Here is a 22913-nt window from a genome sequence, read left to right as displayed (position 1 = left end):
GTTCGGGTCTGGAATTACAGCCGGGAAGTGTGGTGGAGGTCGGCTGTATCAAAGCTGTCAGAAAGGAATGAGATGATTATTTGAATAGAAACAATGAGCGAGGATACGAGAAAAGGGCTGGAGAATGACACAAATTCCTAATGCTGAATATGTTTGGGACGCGGGTAGATGGGTTTTTGGTAGGCAAGGGGATTAAGGGTTATGGGGGGAAAGTGGAAAGTGGAACTGAGCCACTTCAGATCAGCCATGATCTTATTGAATGGCAGGGCAGGCTCGAAGGGCTAGATGGCCTACTCCTGTTCCTATTTCTTATGTTCTTATGATTTGGTGAGCTAGTACAGACACGATGGGCCAAATGGCCTCATTGTGCACCGTAACAATTCTGTGAAGTTAATGGTTGGAAATGTATCGATATTTCAGCTGGGAGTTGGTGATGATGCCGTGTGGACAGTGTTAGTAGCCATAGTTCCCAATGAAATATTAATATTTCTCTCCAATAGAGAGAGAGACAATTTGTTCCATGTAGCTTCAGGGACACAACTTAATAAACGTGGGGCAATGGGAGGAGTTGGGACTCCATGAACCCCCACAGTCGGTACGAGGACCAAACCCAAAACATTAGCATCATTCTACATCACACTCCAGACACCAAACCAACTGAACTAACCAACCCCACACATAACCAGAACGGACACATTAATATCTGACAGGTTAGGGGAATCCGTCCAGTCAGGCAGCACAGGCAGAATCACAGAATTGTTACAGAGCAGAAGGAGGCCACTCGGCCCATTGTGTCTGCACTGACTCTCCGAATGAGCAACTCACTAAGTGTCATTCCCTCACCTTCCCCCAAAACCCTGTGTATTCCAGAGCTTAACCACTGGCTGCAGGGGAAGATCCCATTCAGGCAAAGCTGGCACCAGATTTAAAGGCAGCCAGCAGCACTTTTAAAGGCTCTGAAGGGAGCAGTGAGGGAGCCCTGGTTAATGAACAAAGGGCTGGAATGGCAGAAGGCAGATTAAACCCAATTCACTGACACTTCCCTGGAAGTTCTCAAGGCTATATCGGTTTGGAGGGAGGTTCTGTTCCCTCAGGACTGGAGGAGGAGACCTGTCACATCAACCCAAGCAAGTCTGGATAGAAACTGCCGAGGGCCAGAGCAGGCAGCACATGGCTGCAGTGAGGCAAAAGGATCAATAACCTGATATATTCTGACAAGGTGAGCGTTAAACTTACAGGCTGATATGTGAATAAGGATGGAAGAGAAACTGTGGAAAGAACATCTCCACCCAGACACTGGCAATGTCCAAACAGCAGCATCAATCTTCAGGAACATGACAGCCTCTCTGTGAAGGGTTCCGGTCAGTCAGAGGTGACTGCTGCACTGCCCACACTGAGTGACCATCCTGGTGGGCCCATGATGGGCAGTCTGGCAGCACCATAGGCTTGTGTGTGTCTTTGATGGGTGAGTAAGAATGGAAATTTATGTGCTTGTAGAAGAGGGCACAGAGCGTCAGAGAAGGAGCCAAGAGTGAGTGTGTCTGGATTGTGTCATCCTTATACCAATGGAAGATGAAGTGCTGGAGCTGGGAGACCTGGAGGCTGGGTGGGCAATCACTGATGGTGAGATGGGTTGTGGATCCAGAGAGAGTGAGTGAGTGAGTGATGGGCACAGGAGGGGCTCTGCTGCTGAGTCCAAAACCTGGTGTTTGTGTGTTCACCATTGGTCAGATGGAGCTCTGGGTTAGGAACAGTCTCCAGGACATGTTGGAATTTGCATTACCCTCTAACATTCTTCACTCTCTCACAGATCAACAGCTGTGGTGAGAGGGAGACAAGTGTCTACCTTGGAAGAGGAGGGGTCCTCAGAGGGTGCTTTGTTACATTATTCCCCATAACATCCACCAGAGCAGATGCTGTCTCACATGATTAGCAAAGGGGTTACAATCTGGCAGCACTGGACAGCACACACAAACCCGAGCAGCTGATGGAAGCAGTAATAGTGTGACTGAACTCAACTTTGAGCAGAGAGGACAGAGCCAGCTTGTGGAAGGTGAAATATGACTGGAGTCTTTAACAATGCAGCAGACACTGGAGCTGCAGTGTAAGATATTTTAACATCCGGTGGAGTTTCCAAAGGCTGTGTATATCCATACACAAAGGATGGAGGAGTCAATCCAGGCCAGCAGTGTTACCATGTCTCAGGTATGAGCACAAATAACATCCTCCACAGAGAGATTGGTGACCTTCATGGAGAGTCACATCCAGCCTATCACCCACTGGAGATACACAGAGACCTGCTTGTTATTACCACCTCCATGAGCTCTGTGAAGCAGTGGCTGGACGAGAGGAGAAAATGTGCCTGGAGCCACTGTCAGGATCTCTCACTCCTCAGCTGAGCAGGGAGGGTCCAGTTTGCCCTGAATGGATATAGCATTAACTGCTTGCAGCATGTGGGGGCTCCTCTCGGGATGTCCCTGGTGTGGGCAGTGGGTCCTCTTCTGCTCCGACCGTCACACAAGCACCTCATGAAGCTATGATGACAGGGACAACTCCAGTATCTGTGCAGGGGACCCACAGTCGACCGGATCCTTCCAGGACTCAAAATCCAAGGACAAAGACCACGGTCATCGAAATTTCCCAGAGAGAGAGGTAAAGATCCTGCCTGTAGCTCAGCGGAAAGTGCAGGAATGGCTGTGTTTGTCAGGGTAGGGTTGCCTCCTTGGGTTTCACAGGGTTATACTTTGTTATTGCCGGTCACCTTGTTATGCATGTGTTTTTAATAAATTCAGAGATGGTACACTACTAAAACAATCCTTCACCACATTACTGGGTTTTCAACAGTTCACTGGGAATGAGAGATCAGAAATATTACACTGAATGATGTGAATACATTTCCAATGTCTTTGTCTCATGTAGTGACAGCTCCAGAGAAATGGTAGAACATTCACAGAAACAGCAACAGGGAGCAGAAGGTGGAAGATTTATTACATTGAATGGCTGTGTGAGTAAGATTCATGTAAAACATATCTGTAATAGTTAATCTCCATCCTCCCTGACACATATCCCATGGTCCCTGGCCTGTGGTCCATGGGGTTCCTCATCATGAAGCATCTGGTCAACATCGCACTTGTTCAAAATCACACTTTGTTCAAAGCTTCTAACTCCAGGTTGTACAGAGCACAGCACAACACCAGGATATTTGAGACCCTTGCTGGGCATGTTGAAGGGTTCCATCAGATCTATCTTTAGAAACCCTCTGACATGCTCAATGGTCACTCTATTTGCCCTGTAACAGCTGTTGTATCTCTCCTCTGTGACGGTGTTTGGGTTACACACAGGCACAATTCCCCATCCCTTCAGTGGGTAGCGCTGGTCTTTATTAATTCTTTCATAGGATGATGGTGTCACGGGCAATGTCAACACTTCCAGCCAATCCCCAATTGCCCTTGAGAAGTGGGTGGTGAACCATCTTCTTAAATTCTGCAGCCATCCGATACAATGCCGTTAAGAAGGAACATCCAGGATTATGATCCCATAGTAATGATGGCAAAGTAATATTTTCCAAGTCAGGATGTTGTGTGGCTTGGAAAGGAATCTCAAGCTGGTTGGTGTTACCGTTTTCTGTTCTTTGTACATGAAAATTAAAATCACACGTGATTATTGCAGTATGTTTTTACAAAATCCCATTATTTTTCCTGTGTACTGTGTCAGAGATTCTGAATATTGTTAGGGGTCTATAAATGATTCCCACAAGCGATCTTTTAACTTTGTTAATTCTTATCTCTACCCAAACTGATTCTGCATCTTGATCATTGGAACTAAGTTCACCTCTCGCTGCTGTACTGTCATCTGCTACGAACAGCGAGACTCCACCACCATGTCCTGTCCTCCATTTACTGTCATCGATTCACTCTCCCCCTTTCACAAATCAATGGATGCTGTGTCCGGGGAGAGCTGTGCACATCTGAGGAGGAGGAGAGAACCTCAGAGGGTGAACCATAACATTATTCCCCGACTCGCTCAACATCAGTATTTGTGGGACTGACATCCCATTGCTCAGGGATCAGAGAGAGAAGCAACAGGAGTCAGAGGAAAAGCAGTTTTCTTTATTCATAACTGACACCAATAGTAATGGGCAGTGTTTTTTATGCAAATACCAGCAGTCAAATTATATTGTTGAATATTCAGTTATTATAAACACAATCTCTCACAGTCTGCTACTTACTGCAGTGTCTGTATTTTACAGTCCGGATTCCTCAGAGCCACAGACAGCTGTTTCACTCCTGAATCTCCCAGTTTGTTGTAACCCAGATTCAGATCTATCAGTGAGCGGTTTGTACTGAGAGCAGAGGCCAGGTCCTCGGCACAGGAATCAGTGAGATCATTACCAAACAGGCTGGAGATCAGAGAGAGAAAAATAACAGGAATCAGGGTAAATCCACAGTGTTTTTAATAAGATCATTAATAAGAATAATGTTCAGCGTGGGACATTCAAGAAACAAAACTTCAGTTCATACAGATGGCAAAATTATATTAATGCTGTAAATCTGAAATACGATGTAAACTTTCAACAGGTCAGGCAATATCTGTGAAGACAGAAACAGATTTAGTTTCAGTTCAGTTAGCTAAACTTAGAACTTGGAAGTAGCAGTGAATTAAATTGTTTGAAGTGACAGGGAGCTGGGGATGGGCGGGTGACAAGGAAAGAACAAAATGGAAGTGCCGGAGTGATTAAATGACAAAAAGGATGATGGTGAAAGGGAAGAGCTCAGGATTCCCATGTCCTTACCCTGAGTCACAGGGAGGGACATGGGATGGTCAGTGGCTCAGGAATGGAGTGTGTGGTGGGGTTGAAGATGATGAGAGAGAAACCTTTTTCACACTGCCAGTGGTTTGGGTCTGGAATTACAGCCGGGAAGTGTGGTGGAGGTGGGCTGTGTGTGGTGGAGGAGAGACTGAGGGATTTGAGGTTGTTTTCGTTAGAAAGAAGGCGGCTAAGAGGGGACTGAGCCACTGACCATCCCATGTCTCTCCCTGTGACTCAGGGTAAGGACATGGGAATCCTGTGCTCTTCCCTTTCACCATCATCCTTTTTGTCATTTAATCACTCCGGCACTTCCATTTTGTTCTTTCCTTGTCACCCGCCCATCCCCAGCTCCCTGTCACTTCAAACAATTTATTTCACTGCTATTTCCAAGTTCTAATTTTAGCTAACTGAACTGAAACTAAATCTGTTTCTGTCTTCACAGATATTGCCTGACCTGTTGAAAGTTTCCATCGTATTAGATAGGGTGGACAGTGATAGCCTTTTTCCTCGGATGGAGAAAGCTAGCACAAGGGGGCATAGCTTTAAATTAACGGGTGGTAGTTATAGGACAGATGTCAGGGGTAGGTTCTTTACCCAGAGGGTGGTGAGGGATTGGAATGCCCTGCCTGCTGCAGTTGTAAATGTGCCTAGTTTGGGGGCGTTTAAGAGATCCGTGGATAGGTTTATGGATGGAAAGGGTTTGGTTTAGGTTAGAGGGTCACTGCTCTCCCTGTCTCTCTCTCTCCCTGTCTCTCTCTCTCTCCCTGTCTCTCTCTCTCTCTCTCCCTGTCTCTCTCTCTCTCCCTGTCTCTCTCTCTCTCTCCCTGTCTCTCTCTCTCTCCCTGTCTCTCTCTCTCTCTCCCTGTCTCTCTCTGTGAGAGGGTGTGTTATGCTGTATACAGTGCCTTGGTGCTATTTTGTGCTTGGTTCCCCATACTGGCCAGATTACTTTTTGCGGGTAGAATTAGGGACCTTGCGGTGAAGGATCCTCTTGGGGAGAGTGATCATTGTATGGTGGAGTTTCTGGTGCAGATGGAGGAGGAGAAAGTGGGTTCCCAGACACGCGTACTTTGTTTGAATAGAGGGGAGTACGGTAGGATGAGAGAAGAATTGGCGAATGTTGACTGGGGGAGCGCGTTGGAGGGAGGGTCTGCTGAGGAGCAGTGGAGGATCTTTAAGGAGATCTTTCTTGGTGCTCAGCGGAAATTTATTCCGATGGTCAAAAAGGACCGTAGGAGGAGAGGTAATAAGCTGTGGATAATGAAGGAGGTGAAGGAAAGTGTTAAACTAAAAGCGGAGGCATTTAGAGTAGCTAAGAGGAGTGGGCAAGAAGAGGATTGGGAGAGGTTTAAATGTCAACAAAAATTGACAAAGAAGTTGATAAAGAAGGGCAGGAGAAACTATGAAGCTGGGCTAGCGCTTAATATAAAAAAGGATAGCAAGAGTTTTTATAAATATATAAAAAGGAAGAGGCTGGCTAGGGTGAACGTTGGTCCTTTAGAGGATGAGAAAGGGGACCTAGTGGTAGGGGATGGGGATATGGGTATTGGTAGGGGATGGGGATATGGGGATGGGTATTGAATAACTTTTTTGTTTCTGTCTTCACGGAGGAGGACGTGAATAATTTGCCAGGTGTTAGTGATGGAAAGTTGGTAGGGCTGGAGGGTCTTAATGACATTACTGTTACTAGAGAGGCGGTGCTCGACACACTGGAGGGATTAATTGTGGATCAGGATCGGATGGAATGCATCCGAGGGTTCTGAAAGAAATGGCGGAGGTGATAGTGGATGCCTTGGTGGTTATTTTCCAGACGTCGCTGGATTCAGGGGAAGTGCCGGAAGATTGGAAAACGGCTAATGTTACACTGTTGTTTAAGAAGGGTGCCAGGCAAAAGGCGGGGAATTATAGGCCGGTTAGTTTAATGTCTGTGGTAGGTAAAATGTTAGAATCCGTCATTAGGGAGGAAATTGCGAGGCATCCTGAAGGGAATTGCTTGATAGAGCAGACGCAGCACGGTTTCATTAAAGGGAAGTCGTGTCTGACAAGTTTACTGGAGTTCTATGAGGATGTGTCTAGGGCAGTGGATAGAGGAGAGCCGGTGGATGTGGTCTTTCTGGATTTTCAGAAGGTGTTTGACAAAGTACTTCACAAGAGGTTATTGCAGAAGGTAGAGGGACATGGAGTTGGGGGTAGGGTGTTAGCGTGGATAGAGGATTGGTTGTCAAATAGGAGGCAGAGAGTGGGGGTCAGTGGGTGCTATTCGGATTGGCGGATGGTGACTAGTGGAGTGCCCCAGGGGTCGGTGCTGGGGCCTCAGCTTTTTACCATTTATATAGATGATCTGGAGGAGGGAACCGAGTGTAGGGTGTCGAAATTTGCTGATGACACCAAGATTGGGGGAACGGCAAATTGTGCGGAGGGTGTGGAGAGTCTGCAGAAGGATCTAGATAGGCTGGGCGAATGGGCCAGGAAATGGCAAATGGAATTTAATGTTGGCAAGTGTGAGGTGGTCCACTTTGGTAGGAATAATGGTAGGAAGGACTATTACTTACGTGGAGAAAAACTGCAGCAGGCGACGGTGCAGAGGGACCTCGGGGTCCTTGTGCATGAGTCGCAAAAACCCAGCTTGCAGGTGCAGCAGGTGGTCAGGAAGGCGAATGGGATGCTGGCCTTCATCGCGAGGGGGATTGAATATAAAAGTAAGGAGGTCTTGCTGCAGCTGTATAGGGCATTGGTGAGGCCGCAGCTGGAGTACTGTGTGCAGTTTTGGGCGCCGCACCTGCGCAAAGATATTTTGGCCTTGGAGGGAGTGCAGAGGAGGTTTACTAGGCTGATACCGGAGTTGAGGGGGTTGAGCTATGAGGAGAGGCTGAATAAACTAGGCTTGTACTCGTTAGAGTTTAGAAGAATGAGGGGAGATCTCATTGAGACGTATAAGATGATGAATGGGATGGATAGGATAGACGTGGAGAGACTCTTCCCGCTCAAAAAGGACAGTAGGACTAGGGGGCACAGCCTCAAGATAAAGGGGGTGCGGTTTAGAACGGAGTTGAGGAGGAACTTCTTCACTCAAAGTGTGGTGAATCTCTGGAATTCTCTGCCCGTTGAAGTGGTGGAGGCTGCCTCGCTAAATATTTTTAAGACGCGGGTTGATGGGTTTTTGATAAGAGAGGGGATTAAGGGTTATGGGGAGAGGGCGGGAAAGTGGAACTGAGCCACGACAGATCAGCCATGATCTTATTGAATGGCGGGGCAGGCTCGAAGGGCTAGATGGCCTACTCCTGCTCCTATTTCTTATGTTCTTATGCTTTTTAACTGGTTGGCGCAACATCGTGGGCCGAAGGGCCTGTTCTGCGTTGTAATGTTCTATGTTCTATGTATCGAAACAGTCAAAGGAATTAGATGATTATTTGAATATAAACATTGAGCAAGGATACGAGAAAAAGGCTGGAGAATGACACAAATTCCTAATGCTAATTTGGTGAGCTGGTACAGACACAATGGGCGAAATGGCCTCATTGTGAACCGTAACAATTCTGTGAAGATAATGGTTGGAAATGTATCGATGTTTCAGCTGGAAGTTGGTGATGTTGCCGTGTGGACAGTGTTAGTAACCATAGTCCCCAATGAAATATTAATATTTCTCTCCAATAGAGAGAGGCAATTTGTTCCATGTAGCTTCAGGGACAAAACTTAGTAAACGTCGGGCACTGGGAGGAGGTGGAATTCCATGAACCCCACAGCCGGTACGAGGACCAAACCCTCAACATTAGCCTCATTCCACATCACACTCCAGACACCAAACCAACTGAACTAACCAACTCCACACATAACCAGAACGGACACATTAATATCTGACAGGTTAGGGGAATCCGCCCACTCAGGCAGCACAGGCAGAATCACAGAATTGTTACAGAGCAGAAGGAGGCCATTCGGCCCATTGTGTCTGCACTGACTCTCCGAATGAGCAATTCACTAAGTGTCATTCCCTCACCTTCCCCCAAAACCCTGTGCAGTCCAGAGCTTAACCACTGTCTGCAGGGGAAGATCCCAATCAGGCAAAGCTGGCACCAGATTTAAAGGCAGCCAGCAGCACTTTTAAAGGCTCTGAAGGGAGCAGTGAGGGAGCCCTGGTTAATGAACAAAGGGCTGAAATGGCAGAAGGCAGATTAAACCCAATTCACTGACACTTCCCTGGAAATTCTCAAGGCTATATTGGTTTGGAGGGAGGTTCTGTTCCCTCAGGACTGGAGGAGGAGACCTGTCACATCAACCCAAGCAAGTCTGGATAGAAACTGCCGAGGGCCAGAGCAGGCAGCACGTGGCTGCAGTGAGGCAAAAGGATCAATAACCTGATATGTTCTGACAAGGTGAGCGTTAAACTTACAGGCTGATATGTGAATAAGGATGGAAGAGAAATTGTGGAAAGAACATCTCCACCCAGACACTGGCAATGTCCAAACAGCAGCATCCATCTTCAGGAACATGTCAGCCTCTCTGTGAAGGGTTCCGGTCAGTCAGAGATGACTGCTGCACTGCCCACACTGAGTGACCATCCTGGTGGGCCCATGATGGGCAGTCTGGCAGCACCATAGGCTTGTGTGTGTCTTTGATGGGTGAGTAACAATGGAAATTTATGTGCTTGTAGAAGAGGGCACAGAGCGTCAGAGAAGGAGCCAAGAGTGACAGTGTCTGGATGTGTTATCCTTATGCCAATGGAAGATGAAGTGCTGGAGCTGGGAGACCTGGAGGCTGGGTGGGCAATCACTGATGGTGAGATGGGTTGTGGATCCAGAGAGAGTGAGTGAGTGAGTGATGGGCACAGGAGAGGCTCTGCTGCTGAGTCCAAAACCTGGTGCTTGTGTGTTCTCCATTGGTCAGATGGAGCTCTGGGTTAGGAACAGTCTCCAGGACATGTTGGAATGTGCATTACCCTCTAACAATCTTCACTCTCTCACAAATCAACAGCTGCGGTGAGCGGGAGACGGGTGTGCACCTCTGAAGATGAGGAGGGGTCGTTTGAGTATAGACTGTCACATTATTCCCCATAACATCCACCAGAGCAGATACTGTCTCACACGAGTAGCAAAGGGGTTACAATCTGGCAGCACAGGACAGCACACACAAACCCGAGCAGCTGATGGAGGCAGTAATAGTGTGACTGAACTCAACTTTGAGCAGAGAGGACAGAGCCAGCTTGTGGAAGGTGAAATGTGACTGGAGTCTTTAACAATGCAGCAGATACTGGAGCTGCAGTGTAAGGTATTTTAACATCCGGTGGAGTTTCCAAAGGCTGTGTATATCCATACACAAAGGATGGAGGAGTCAATCCAGACCAGCAGTGTTACCATGTCTCAGGTATGAGCACAAATAACATCCTCCACAGAGAGATTGGTGACCTTCATGGAGAGTCACATCCAGCCTATCACCCACTGGAGATACACAGAGACCTGCTTGTTATCACCACCTCCATGAGCTCTGTGAAGCAGTGGCTGGACAAGAGGAGAAAATGTGCCTGGAGTCACTGTCAGGATCTCTCACTCCTCAGCTGAGCAGGGAGGGTCCAGTTTGCCCTGAATGGATATAGCATTAACTGCCTGCAGCATCTGGGGGCTCCTCTCAGGATGTCCCTGGTGTGGGCAGTGGGTCCTCTTCTGCTCCGACTGTGACACAAGCACCTTATGAAGCTATGATGACAGGGACAACTCCAGTATCTGTGCAGAGGATTCACAGTCGGCCGGATCCTTCCAGGACTCAAAATCCAAGGACAAAGACCATGGTCATCGAAATTCCCAGGGAGAGAGGGAAAGATCCTGCCTGTAGCTCAGCAGAAAGTGCAGGAATGGCTGTGTTTGTCAGGGTAGGGTTGCCTCCTTGGGTTTCACGGGGTTATACTTTGTTATTGCCGGTCACCTTGTTATGCATGTGTTTTTAATAAATTCAGAGATGATACACTACTAAAACAATCCTTCCCCACATTACTGGGTTTTCAACAGTTCACTGGGAATGAGAGATCAGAAATATTACACTGAATGATGTGAATACATTTCCAATGTCTTTGTCTCATGTAGTGAGAGCTCCAGAGAAATGGTAGAACATTCACAGAAACAGCAACAGGGAGCAGAAGGTGGAAGATTTATTACATTGAATGGCTGTGTGAGTAAGATTCATGTAAAACATATCTGTAATAGTTAATCTCCATCCTCCCTGACACATATCCCATGGTTCCTGGCCTGTGGTCCATGGGGTTCCTCATCATGAAGCATCTGGTCAACATCACACTTGTTCAAAGTCACACTTTGTTCAAAGCTTCTACACTATACATCCAGGTTGTACAGAGCACAGCACAACACCAGGATATTTGAGACCCTCACTGGGTATATTGAAGGGTTCCATCAGATCTATCTTTAGAAACCCTCTGTTCTGCTCAGTGGTCACTCTATTTGCCCTGTAGCAGCTGTTTTCTCTCCTCTGTGACGGTGTTTGGGTTACACACAGGCACAATTCCCCATCCCTTCAGTGGGTAGCGCTGGTCTTTATTAATTCTTTCATAGGATGATGGTGTCACGGGCAATGTCAACACTTCCAGCCAATCCCCAGTTGCCCTTGAGAAGTGGGTGGTGAACCATCTTCTTAAATTCTGCAGCTATCCGATACAATGCCGTTAAGAAGGAACATCCAGGATTATGATCCCATAGTAATGATGGCAAAGTAATATTTTCCAAGTCAGGATGTTGTGTGGCTTGGAAAGGAATCTCAAGCTGGTTGGTGTTACTGTTTTCTGTTCTTCTTTGTATATGAAAATTAAAATCACCCGTGATTATTGCAGTATGTTTTTACAAAATCCCATTATTTTTCCTGTGTATTGTGTCAGAGATTCTGAATATTGTTAGGGGCCTATAAATGCTTCCCACAAGTGACCTTTTAATTTTGTTAATTCTTATCTCTACCCAAACTGATTCTGCATCTTGATTATTGGAACTAAGTTCACCTCTCACTTCTGTACTGTCATCTGTTACTAACAGCGAGACTCCACCACCATGTCCTGCCCTCCATTTACTGTCATCTATTCACTCTCCCCACTTTCACAAATCAATGGATGCTGTGTCCGGGGACAGCTGTGCACATCTGAGGAGGAGGAGAGAACCTCAGAGGGTGCACCATAACATTATTCCCCCACACCCTCAACATAAGGATCTGTGGGACTGACATCCTGTTGCTCAGGGATCAGAGAGAGAAGCAACAGGAATCAGAGGAAAAACAATTTTCCTTATTCATAACTGACACCAATAGTAATGGGCAGTGTTTTTATACAAATACCAGTGGTGAAATTATATTATTGAATATTCAGTTATTTATTGGAGCAGAGAGAGAGCTAAGATTTTGCCTGTTAAAAACCTGATTAAAAATAAGTTTAAAGCACTTTACTCTTTGTAGAACTGTTTAAAGCATTTATTTATTGTATTTACTGCTTTAAGAATTCTGAGGGTGTGGTTAAAAGGCATTTGTGGAACAGCCTGTTTTAAATCAGCGCCAGTTTTAAAAGGAGGCCTGGTGTAGACAGCGGGCAGCGTCTGAGCGGGCAGCGGAGTGAGTGGGAAGCAGAGTGAGCTAATAGGGCTTAATATCAAAAAGGGCTGGAAGGTAAAAAGGCCAGGTTGAAAAAACAAGGAAAAAAAAATTTTTTTCAAAACTACTACAGCAAGAAACAAGGAGAAAAAAAAAAATTCCCAAAAAATATTACAGTGAATAATGGAGGGGCATGTGATGTGTGGTTTCTGTATGATGTGGGAGCTGGTGGACCCCAGGGTCCTTCCCAGTGACCATGTCTGCAGTAAGTGCAGGTTGCTGGAGGAGCTCCAGCTCAAGGTGGATGAGCTGGCATCTGAGCTACAGACACTGAGGCTCATCAGGGGGAGAGAGGGTGCCATTGTCAATGGGGTGCAAGTGACATCCACCCCCTCTAGACTGGCTAAATCTAAGGGTCAGGGACAAAAGGGGGCTGCTGGGAGGAGGCAGGCGGTGAGGAGCGGAGGCCTCAGCCTCTTAATCTGCATAACAGGTTTGAGGTTCTTGCTTCCACTCTGGAAGAGGACAAGGCAGGTGAGGTTGGTGAGCAAACTGCACACGGTACAGTGATGCAGCAGGACATAGGCAAAGAGAAGGGGAAAAGGAACGTAGTAGTGATTGGGGATAGTGGGGTGAAGGGTATTGACACTGTCCTTTGTCACAATGACAAAGTGCACAGAAGGGTGTGTTGTCTGCCTGGTGCTCGGGTTTGGGATGTCGCAGCTGGGCTGCAGAGGAATCTGGAGTGGGAGGGTGAGAACCCGGTCGTTGTGGTACATGTGGGTGCCGGCGACGTAGGCAAAGTGCGGACTGAGGATCTGGGGAGGGAGTATGAGAAGCTGGGAATGGAATTAAAAAGTAGAACCGACAAGGTGGTCGTCTCTGGGCTACTGCCTGAACCGAGTGCAGACGGGCATAGGGTTGACAGGATAAAGGAAGTGAATGGGTGGCTCAGGGATTGGTGTGGGAGGAATGGGTTCGAATTTATGGGGCATTGGCACCAGTATTGGGGTAGGTGGGACTTGTTCGGGCGGTATGGGGTTGGTCTGAACCGTGCTGGGACCAGAGTGCTGGCGAATCGAGTAAAGAGGACTGTAGACATGGCTTTAAACTAATTAGTGGGGGGGGGAGGGTGCGAGGGTAGGTGATGTTACGAGGTCTAAAGTTAAGGATAGGGTACAGGTAAGGGAAGAGGCCGAGGATGTCCCAATTGATGGCGTTACGGCAAATAGGGTCCAGGTGAAGGCTGGGATGAAAGCGCTTTATCTGAATGCACAAAGCATTCGGAATAAAGTGGATGAGCTGGTGGCGCAGATCGACACAAATGGATACGATCTGGTGGCCATTACAGTGATGTGGCTGCAAGGTGACAGGGACTGGGAGATGAATGTACAGGGCTATCAAGTGTTTAGGAAGGATAGGCAGGAGGAAAGAGGGGGTGGCGTAGCTCTGCTGATTAAGGATAGTATCAAGGTGGTAGCAAGGGATGTTATCGGAGCCAAAGAGCAGAAAGTGGAATCGTTGTGGGTGGAGATTAGGAACAGCAAAGGGAGGAAGACGCTGGTGGGTGTCGTCTATAGGCCCCCGAATAAGGATCTGGAGGTGGGGCGGGCTGTTAACGCGCAAATAAGTGTGGCGTGCAGGAATGGGACGGCAGTAGTTATGGGGGATTTCAATCTGCATATTGATTGGTCGACCCATGTTGGACGAGGTGGGCTCGAGGAGGAGTTCTTGGAATGCTGCCGGGATAATTTCCTTGAACAGTGTGTGTTGGAGCCGACGAGGGAGCGAGCTATCTTGGATCTGGTGCTATGTAATGAGGCGGGTAGAATTAGGGACCTTGCGGTGAAGGATCCTCTTGGAGAGAGTGATCATTGTATGGTGGAGGTTCTGTTGCAGATGGAGGAGGAGAAAGTGGGTTCCCGGACACGCGTCCTTTGTTTGAATAGAGGGGAGTATGGTAGAAGATGAGAGAAGAATTGGCGAATGTGGACTGGGGGAGCGCGTTGGAAGGTAGGTCTGCTGAGGAGCAGTGGAGGATCTTTAAGGAGATCTTTCTTGGTGCTCAGCGGAAATTTATTCCGATGGTCAAAAAGGATAGTAGGAGGAGAGGTAATAAGCCGTGGATAACGAAGGAGGTGAAGGAAAGTGTTAAATTAAAAGCGGAGGAATTTAGAGTAGCTAAGAGCAGTGGGCGAGAAGAGGATTGGGAAAGGTTTAAATGTCAACAAAGATTGACAAAGAAGTTGATAAAGGAGGGTAGGAGAAGCTATGAAGCTGGGCTAGCGCTTAATATAAAAAAGGATAGCAAGAGTTTTTATAAATATATAAAAAGGAAGAGGCTGGCTAGGGTGAACGTTGGTCCTTTAGAGGATGAGAAAGGGGAGCTAGTGGTAGGGGATGGGGATATGGCTAAGGTCTTGAATAACTTTTTTGTTTCTGTCTTCACGGAGGAGGACGTGAATAATTTGCCGGGTGTTAGCGATGGAAAGGTGGTAGGACTGGAGGGCCTTAATGACATTACTGTTACTAGAGAGGTGGTGCTCGACAGACTGGAGGGGCTGATTGTGAACAAGTCCCCAGGACCGGATGAAATGCATCCGAGGGTTCTGAAAGAAATGGCGGAGGTTATAGTGGGTGCCTTGGTGGTTATTTTCCAGACATCGCTGGATTCCGGGGAAGTGCTGGAAGATTGGAAAACGGCTAATGTTACGCCGTTGTTTAAAAAGGGTGCCAGGCAAAAGGCGGGGAATTATAGGCTTGTTAGTTTAACGTCTGTGGTAGATAAAATGTTAGAATCCGTCATTAAGGAGGAAATTGCGAGGCATCTTGAAGGGAATTGCTTGATAGGGCAGACGCAACACGGTTTCATTAAAGGGAAGTCGTGTCTGACAAATTTACTGGAGTTCTATGAGGATGTGTCTAGGGCAGTGGATAGAGGAGAGCCGGTGGATGTGGTCTTTCTGGATTTTCAGAAGGCGTTTGACAAGGTACCTCACAAGAGGTTACTGCAGAAGGTCAGGGGACATGGAGTTGGGGGTAGGGTGTTAGCGTGGATAGAGGATTGGTTGTCAAATAGGAGGCAGAGAGTGGGGGTCAATGGGTGCTATTCGGATTAGTGGGGTGCCCCAGGGGTCAGTGCTGGGGCCTCAGCTATTTACCATTTATATAGATGATCTGGAGGAGGGAACCGAGTGTAGGGTGTCAAAATTTGCTGATGACACCAAGATTGGGGGAAAGGCAAATTGTGCAGAGGGTGTGGAGAGTCTGCAGAAGGATCTAGATAGGCTGGGCGAATGGGCCAGGAAATGGCAAATGGAATTTAATGTTGGCAAGTGTGAGGTGGTCCACTTTGGTAAGAAGAATGGTAGGAAGGACTATTACTTACGTGGCGAAAAACTGCAGCAGGCGACGGTGCAGAGGGATCTCGGGGTCCTTGTGCATGAGTCGCAAAAGCCCAGCTTGCAGTTACAGCAGGTGGTCAGGTAGGCGAATGGGATGCTGGCCTTCATAGCGAAGTGGATTGAATATAAAAGTAGAGAGGTCTTGCTGCAGCTGTATAGGGCATTGGTGAGGCCGCAGCTGGAGTACAGTGTGCAGTTTTGGGCGCTGCACCTGCGCAAAGATATTTTGGCCTTGGAGGGAGTGCAGAGGAGGTTTACTAGGCTGATACCGGAGTTGAGGGGGTTGAGCTATGAGGAGAGGCTGAATAAACTAGGCTTGTACTCGTTAGAGTTTAGAAGAATGAGGGGAGATCTCATTGAGACGTATAAGATGATGAATGGGATGGATAGGATAGAGGTGGAGAGACTCTTCCCGCTCAAAAAAGACAGTAGGACTAGGGGGCACAGCCTCAAGATAAAGGGGGGGGCGGTTTAGAACGGAGTTGAGGAGGAACTTCTTCACTCAAAGGGTGGTGAATCTCTGGAATTCTCTGCCCGTTGAAGTGGTGGAGGCTGCCTCGCTAAATATTTTTAAGACGCGGGTTGATGGGTTTTTGATAAGAAAGAGGATTAAGGGTTATGGGGAGAGGGCGGGAAAGTGGAACTGAGACACGACAGATCAGCCATGATCTTATTGAATGGCGGGGCAGGCTCGAAGGGCTAGATGGCCTACTCCTGCTCCTATTTCTTATGTTCTTATAAATACAATCTCACACAGTTTGCTACTTACTTCAGTTTCTGTATTTTACAGTCCGGATTCCTCAGAGCCACAGACAGCCGTTTCACTCCTGAATCTCCCAGTTTATTGCGACACAGATTCAGATCTATCAGTGAGCGGTTTGTACTGAGAGCAGAGGCCAGGTCCTCGGCACAAGAATCGGTGAGAGCATTATCCCAGAGACTGGAGATCAGAGAGAGAAAAATAACAGGAATCAGGGTAAATCCACAGTGTTTTTAAGAATAAGATCATTAACAATAATAATGTACAGCGCGGGACATTCAAGAAACTCAACTTCAGTTCATACAGAAGGCAAAGTTATATTAATGCAGTAAATCTGAAATATGATGGAAACTTTCAATACGTCAGGCAATATCTGTGAAGACAGAAACAGATTTAGTTGAATTAGTTAACATTTTAAATTGGAAGTAGCAGTGAATTAATTTGTTTGAAGTGACAGGGAGCTGGGGAATCGGTGGGTGACAGGGAAAGGACAAAATGGAAGTGCCGAAGTGATTAAATGAAAAAAAGGATGATGGTGAAAGGGAAGAGCTCAGGATTCCCATGTCCTTACCCTGAGTCACAGGGAGGGACATGGGATGGTCAGTGGCTCGGGAATGGAGTGTGTGGTGGGGTTGAAGATGATGAGAGAGAAACCTTTTTCACACTGCCAGTGGTTCGGGTCTGGAATTACAGCCGGGAAGTGTGGTGGAGGGAGGCTGTATCGAAACAGTCAGAAAGGAATTAGATGATTATTTGAATAGAAACATTGAGCGAGGATACGAGAAAAAGGCTGGAGAATGACACACATTCTTAATGCTAATTTGGTGAGCTAGTACAGGCACGATGGGCCAAATGGCCTCATTGTGAACCGTAACAATTCTGTGAAGATAATGGTTGGAAATGTATCGATATTTCAACTGGAAGCTGATGATGTTGCCGTGTGGACAGTGTTAGTAGCCATAGCCCACAATGAAATATTAATACTAATAGGCAAAGGGACCTGGGTGTACAACTGCACAGATACTCAGGGGTTCCTCGTCATGAAGCATATGGTCAACATGTATTGCATCACACTTTGTTCAAAACTTCTCCACTCTAACTCCAGGTTGTATAGCGCACAGCACACCACCAGGACATTTGAGACCCTTGCTGAGTATACTGAATAGGTCCATCACACTGCTGACTTGTGCCTTGCAGATGGTGGGCAAAAATTTGGGAGACAGGAGGTGAGTTCCTCATCTCCGAATTCCCAGGCTGTGATCTACCCTTGGAGCCACAGTGTTTACAGTTCAGTGTCTGTTCAATGGTCCCAGTGCGGCCCCACCACTCAGGATGTTGCTGGTCGAGGATTCAGTGATGGTGCTGCCATTCAATGTAAAGGGAATATGGTTTTGATTCCCTTCTGTTGGAGATGGTCCTTCCCTGGCATTTGTGGAGTGAAACATTACTTGCCATTTCTCAGGTTAAGCCTGAACGTTCTTCAGACCTTTAGAGTCTAGCTCTGTCGAAGAGTCACCCAGATTCGAAGGGTTAGCTGTTCTCTCTCCACAGAAGCTGTCAGGATGCTGGGATTTTCCAGCATTTTCTGTTTTGTTCAGATCTTGCTGTTTATGGACATGGACTGCTTCAGTATCTGAGGAATTGTGAACAGTACTGAGCATTGTACAATCATTAGTGAGCATCCTCACTCTGACCTTATAATGGAAGGAAGGACATTGATAAAACAATTGAAGGTGGTTGGGCTTCAGACATCACCCTGAGGAACTCCTGCAGTGATGTTCATGAGGCACTGGAAGGATGACACTTTTCTGATGATCAAGAGCAGACTGATGGAGTAGTAATTCACCAGATTGGATTTGCCCTGCTTTTTTCCACATTGTCCGGTAGATCCAGAGTTGTAGCTGTACTGGAACAGTTTGGCTCGGGGAATGGCTAGTTATGGAGCACAATTCTTCAGTACCATTGCTGGGGTACTGCCAGGCTGACAGATTTTGCAGTACGCAGTGCCTTCAGTCATTTCTTTACCTCACATACAGTGAATCAAATTGATATCTGTAATGCTGGGGACCTCAGGAGGAGGCTGAGATTAATCATTCTACTCAGCACTTCTGGCTGAAGGTGACACTGATGCTCTGGGTTCCCTCATCAGTAATGATGGAATTCTTGTGGCATGTTTATAGAATCATACAATTCCCACAGTGTAGAAGGAGGCCCTTTGGCCCATCGAGTCTTCACCAATTCTTTGAAAGCATATCATATCCAGGCCCTATCTCTGGAGCTCCACATATATGACCCATTAATCCCCCTAACCTACACACCCTGAGACACTCAGGGACAACGTAGCATAGCCAATCAGGTGAAACTGTACACCTTTGGACTGTGGAAGGTAACTCACACAGACATGGGGAAAATATGCAAACTCTACACGTACAGTCACCCAAGGCTGGAATTGAGCCCTGGTCCCTGGCGCTGTGAGGCAGCAGTGCTGACCACTGTGTCGCCTAATGTAACCGGCATGTCCAACATTTGTTCCATGTCTAACACTATTTCTGAGTGGATTTGGCAAGACAGCAGATCTCTGATCTGATCCATTGGTTTTGGTGTGATTGAGCTCGGTCTATCATATTGATTAGGGATAAACCGATTAGGGATAGTCAACACAGTTTCGTGAAGGGTAGGTCGTGCCTCACAAACCTTATTGAGCTTTTGAAAAGCTGACCAAAGAGTTGGATAAGGGTCAGGCAGTTGACGAGGTGTATATGGATTTTAGCAAAGCGTTTGATAAGGTTCCCCATGGTAGGCTATTGCAGAAAACCGCACCTGCGCAAGGATATTTTGGCCCTGGAGGGAGTGCAGAGGAGGTTTACTAGGCTGATACCGGAGTTGAGGGGATTGAGCTATGAGGAGAGGCTGAATAAACTAGGCTTGTACTCGTTAGAGTTTAGAAGAATGAGGGGAGATCTCATTGAGACGTATAAGATGATGAATGGGATGGATAGGATAGAGGTGGAGAGACTCTTCCCGCTCAAAAAAGACAGTAGGACTAGGGGGCACAGCCTCAAGATAAAGGGGAGGCGGTTTAAAACGGAGTTGAGGAGGAACTTCTTCACTCAAAGGGTGGTGAATCTCTGGAATTCTCTGCCCGTTGAAGTGGTGGAGGCTGCCTCGCTAAATATTTTTAAGAAGCGGGTTGATGGGTTCTTGATAAGAGAGGGGATTTAGGGTTATGGGGAGAGGGCGGGAAAGTGGAACTGAGCCACAACAGATCAGCCATGATCTTATTGAATGGCGGGGCAGGCTCGAAGGGCTAGATGGCCTACTCCTGCTCCTATTTCTTATGTTCTTATGTTCTTAAAATGCAGATGCATGGGATTGAGGGTGATTTAGCAGTTTGGATCAGGAATTGGCTAGCTGATAGAAGACAGAGGGTGGTGGTTGATGAGAAATATTCAACCTGGAGTTCAGTTACAAGTGGTGTACCTCAAGGATCTGTTTTGGGGCCACTGCTGTTTGTCATTTTTATAAATGACCTAGATGAGGGTGTAGAAGAATGGGTTAGTAAATTTGCTGACAATACCAAAGTCGGAGGAGTTGTAGACAGTGAGGATGGGTGTTACAGTTTGCAGAGGGACATAGATAAGCTGCAGAGCTGGGCTGAGAGGTGGCAAATGGAGTTTAATACGGAAAAGTGTGAGGTGATTCACTTTGGTAAGAGTAACAGGAGTACAGAATATAGGGCTAATGGAAGGACTCTTAGTAGTGTTGACAAACAGAGAGATCTCGGGGTACATGTGCATCGTTCCCTGAAAGTTGGCACCCAGGTTGATAAGGTTGTTAAGAAGGCGTACGGTGTGTTAGCTTTTATTGGTAGAGGGATTGAATTTCGGAGCCGTGAGGTCATGTTACAACTGTACAAAACTCTGGTGCGGCTGCACTTGGAGTATTGCGTACAGTTCTGGTCACTGCATTATAAGAAAGATGTGGAGGCATTGGAAAGGGCGCAGAGGAGGTTTACCAGGATGTTGCCTGGTATGGTGGGAAGGTTCAAGGGAAAACTGCAATGCGTGCAGGAAAGGCATGTGCCGGTTAGGAGAAAGGATAGGAAAGGTAGGATTAGAGAGCCGTGGCTTACCAGAGATATAGAAGACCTGGTTAGGAAGAAACAAGAGGCGTATGTCAGGTCTAAGCAACTGGGAACGGAGACAGCGTTGGAGGAATATAGAGAGAGTAGGAGGGATCTCAAACGGGGCGTTAGGAGAGCAAAGAGGGGGCATGAGATGGCTTTGGCACGTAGGATTAAGGAGAATCCAAAGGCATTTTACTCCAATCTTAAGAACAAAAGGGTGGTTAGGGGTAAAATCGGTCCTCTTAGGTTCAGATGTGGGGAATTGTGCTTCGAGGCAGAGGGAATGGGGGAGATCCTGAATGAATACTTTGCGTCGGTATTCACAAAGGAGAGGGGCTTGATGTCTGGTACGGTCATTGAGGGAGCGGTAGACTAATTGAAAGATCTATCGATTACGAAGGAAGAAGTGTTAGGGCTTTTAGAGGGCATTAAAACCGATAAATCTCCAGGGCCCGATTGCATTTATCCTCGGCTGCTTAGAGAGGCGAGGGATGAGATTGCTGGGCCTCTGACGCAAATCTTTGTCTCTTCTTTGGACACAGATGAGGTCCCAGAGGACTGGAGGATAGCGAACGTGGTACCGTTGTTTAAAAAGGGTAGGAGGGATAGCCCGGGTAACTATAGGCCGTTGAGTTTAATGTTAGTGGTAGGCAAGTTGATGGAGAGGATTCTCAGGGATAGGATGTATGCGCACTTGGAGCGTTGCGATCTGATTAAGGATACGCAGCATGGCTTTGTAAAGGGGAAGTCTTGCCTTACGAATCTGGTAGAATTCTTTGAGGAGGTGACAAAAACAGTCAACGGAGGACGAGCCGTTGATGTCGTCTATATGGATTTCAGTAAGGCGTTTGACAAAGTCCCTCACGGTAGGTTGGTACAGAAGATTAAAGCTCATGGGATATGTGGTCAGGTATCTAGATGGGTAGAGAACTGGCTTGCAAAGAGGAGTCAGAGAGTAGTTGTGAAGGGGTCCTTTTCTAGCTGGAGGTCTGTCACTACTGGTGTGCCGCAGGGCTCGGTACTGGGACCTCTTCTCTTTGTAGTGTACATAAATGACTTGGAAGAGGGAGTAAGTGGTGTGATCAGCAAATTTGTTGATGACACCAAAATGGCTGGATTGGCAGGCAGTGAGGAGCAGTGTCTGGCAATACGGCGGGATATTGATAGGCTGGTTGATTGGGCAGATTCATGGCAAATGGAGTTTAATCCGGATAAATGTGAGGTGATGCATTTTGGCCGGAATAATGTAGGGGGGAATTATATGATAAAGGGTAAGCCCGTAAGGAGTATAGAATCGCAGCAAGACATGGGGGTGCAAGTGCACAAGTCTTTGATGGTGGCAGTGCAAGTGGAGAGTGTGGTGAAGAAAGCTTATGCTATGTTAGCTTTTATAGGAAGGGGTATAGAATATAAGAACTGGAGTCTAATGTTGCAGTTGTACAGAACATTGGTTAGGCCGCATTTAGAGTACTGCGTCCAGTTCTGGTCGCCTAACTACCAGAAGGACGTGGAGACTCTGGAGAGAGTGCAGAGGAGGTTTACCAGGATGTTGCCTGGTATGGAAGGTCTGGGGTATGAGGAAAGATTGAAGAAATTGGGGCTCTTTTCCCTTGAAAGACGGCGACTGAGGGGGGATCCAATAGAGGTATATAAGATTATGAAGGGTATAGATAGAGTAAACAGAGGTAAGCTATTTCCTATGTTAGAGACACATAGTACAAGGGGCCATGGACTTAAGGTGAGGGGGGAGCGGTACAACACAGATATTAGAGGGAGGTTTTTCACACAGAGGGTAGTGGGGGTATGGAATGCTCTGCCAAGTAAGGTGGTGGAGGCAAACACAGTAGAGTCCTTTAAGAGTAACTTAGACAGGCACATGAGCAGGTTGGAGATGGGTGGATATAGGAGATTGTTTTAAATAAGGGTCATTAGCATTGGGGCGTCCCTGGTAAGGTAAATGGATATGGTACAATAATAATGTTTTTTTTCCTTTTCATTCACAGATTTTAAGTCGGTCCACCTCATGTCCAATGAGGGGCATACACACGATGGGTCGTACTGGGGCTGCTCTTGGTTGTTTGAGATTGGCCTAGTACTTCATGTCGTTAGTGTGTGCCTAAACTGGACCAGATACTGGGCAAGACGACAGCTCAGTGACTATCACTGATTGCTGGGCAGACACATGGATTTGGGCCGGTGTCTGTGGAAGTTGCGCATTCTCCCCGTGCTTGCGTGGGTTTTCTC

General features: G+C 47.1%; 1 protein-coding gene across 1 annotated transcript in view; it reads right to left on the bottom strand.

Moving 5' to 3' along the window:
• The window catches only part of LOC145337431 (NACHT, LRR and PYD domains-containing protein 3-like), a 50662-nt gene that overhangs the window by 10151 nt on the left and 17598 nt on the right, over positions 1-22913 (bottom strand). Inside the window, exons 6-7 of the mRNA XM_080182206.1 lie at positions 16553-16723; positions 4229-4399 (exon numbers count right to left, since the gene is read on the bottom strand). Of these exons, the coding sequence (XP_080038332.1) occupies positions 4229-4399; positions 16553-16723 (342 nt within the window). The remainder of the gene's footprint in view (positions 1-4228; positions 4400-16552; positions 16724-22913) is intronic.

Source organism: Carcharhinus amblyrhynchos, unplaced genomic scaffold (assembly GCF_965287045.1).
Source record: "Carcharhinus amblyrhynchos unplaced genomic scaffold, sCarAmb.v2.hapA scaffold_48, whole genome shotgun sequence".
Classification (NCBI taxonomy): domain Eukaryota; kingdom Metazoa; phylum Chordata; class Chondrichthyes; order Carcharhiniformes; family Carcharhinidae; genus Carcharhinus; species Carcharhinus amblyrhynchos.
This window is presented reverse-complemented; position numbering and strand designations above follow the sequence as displayed.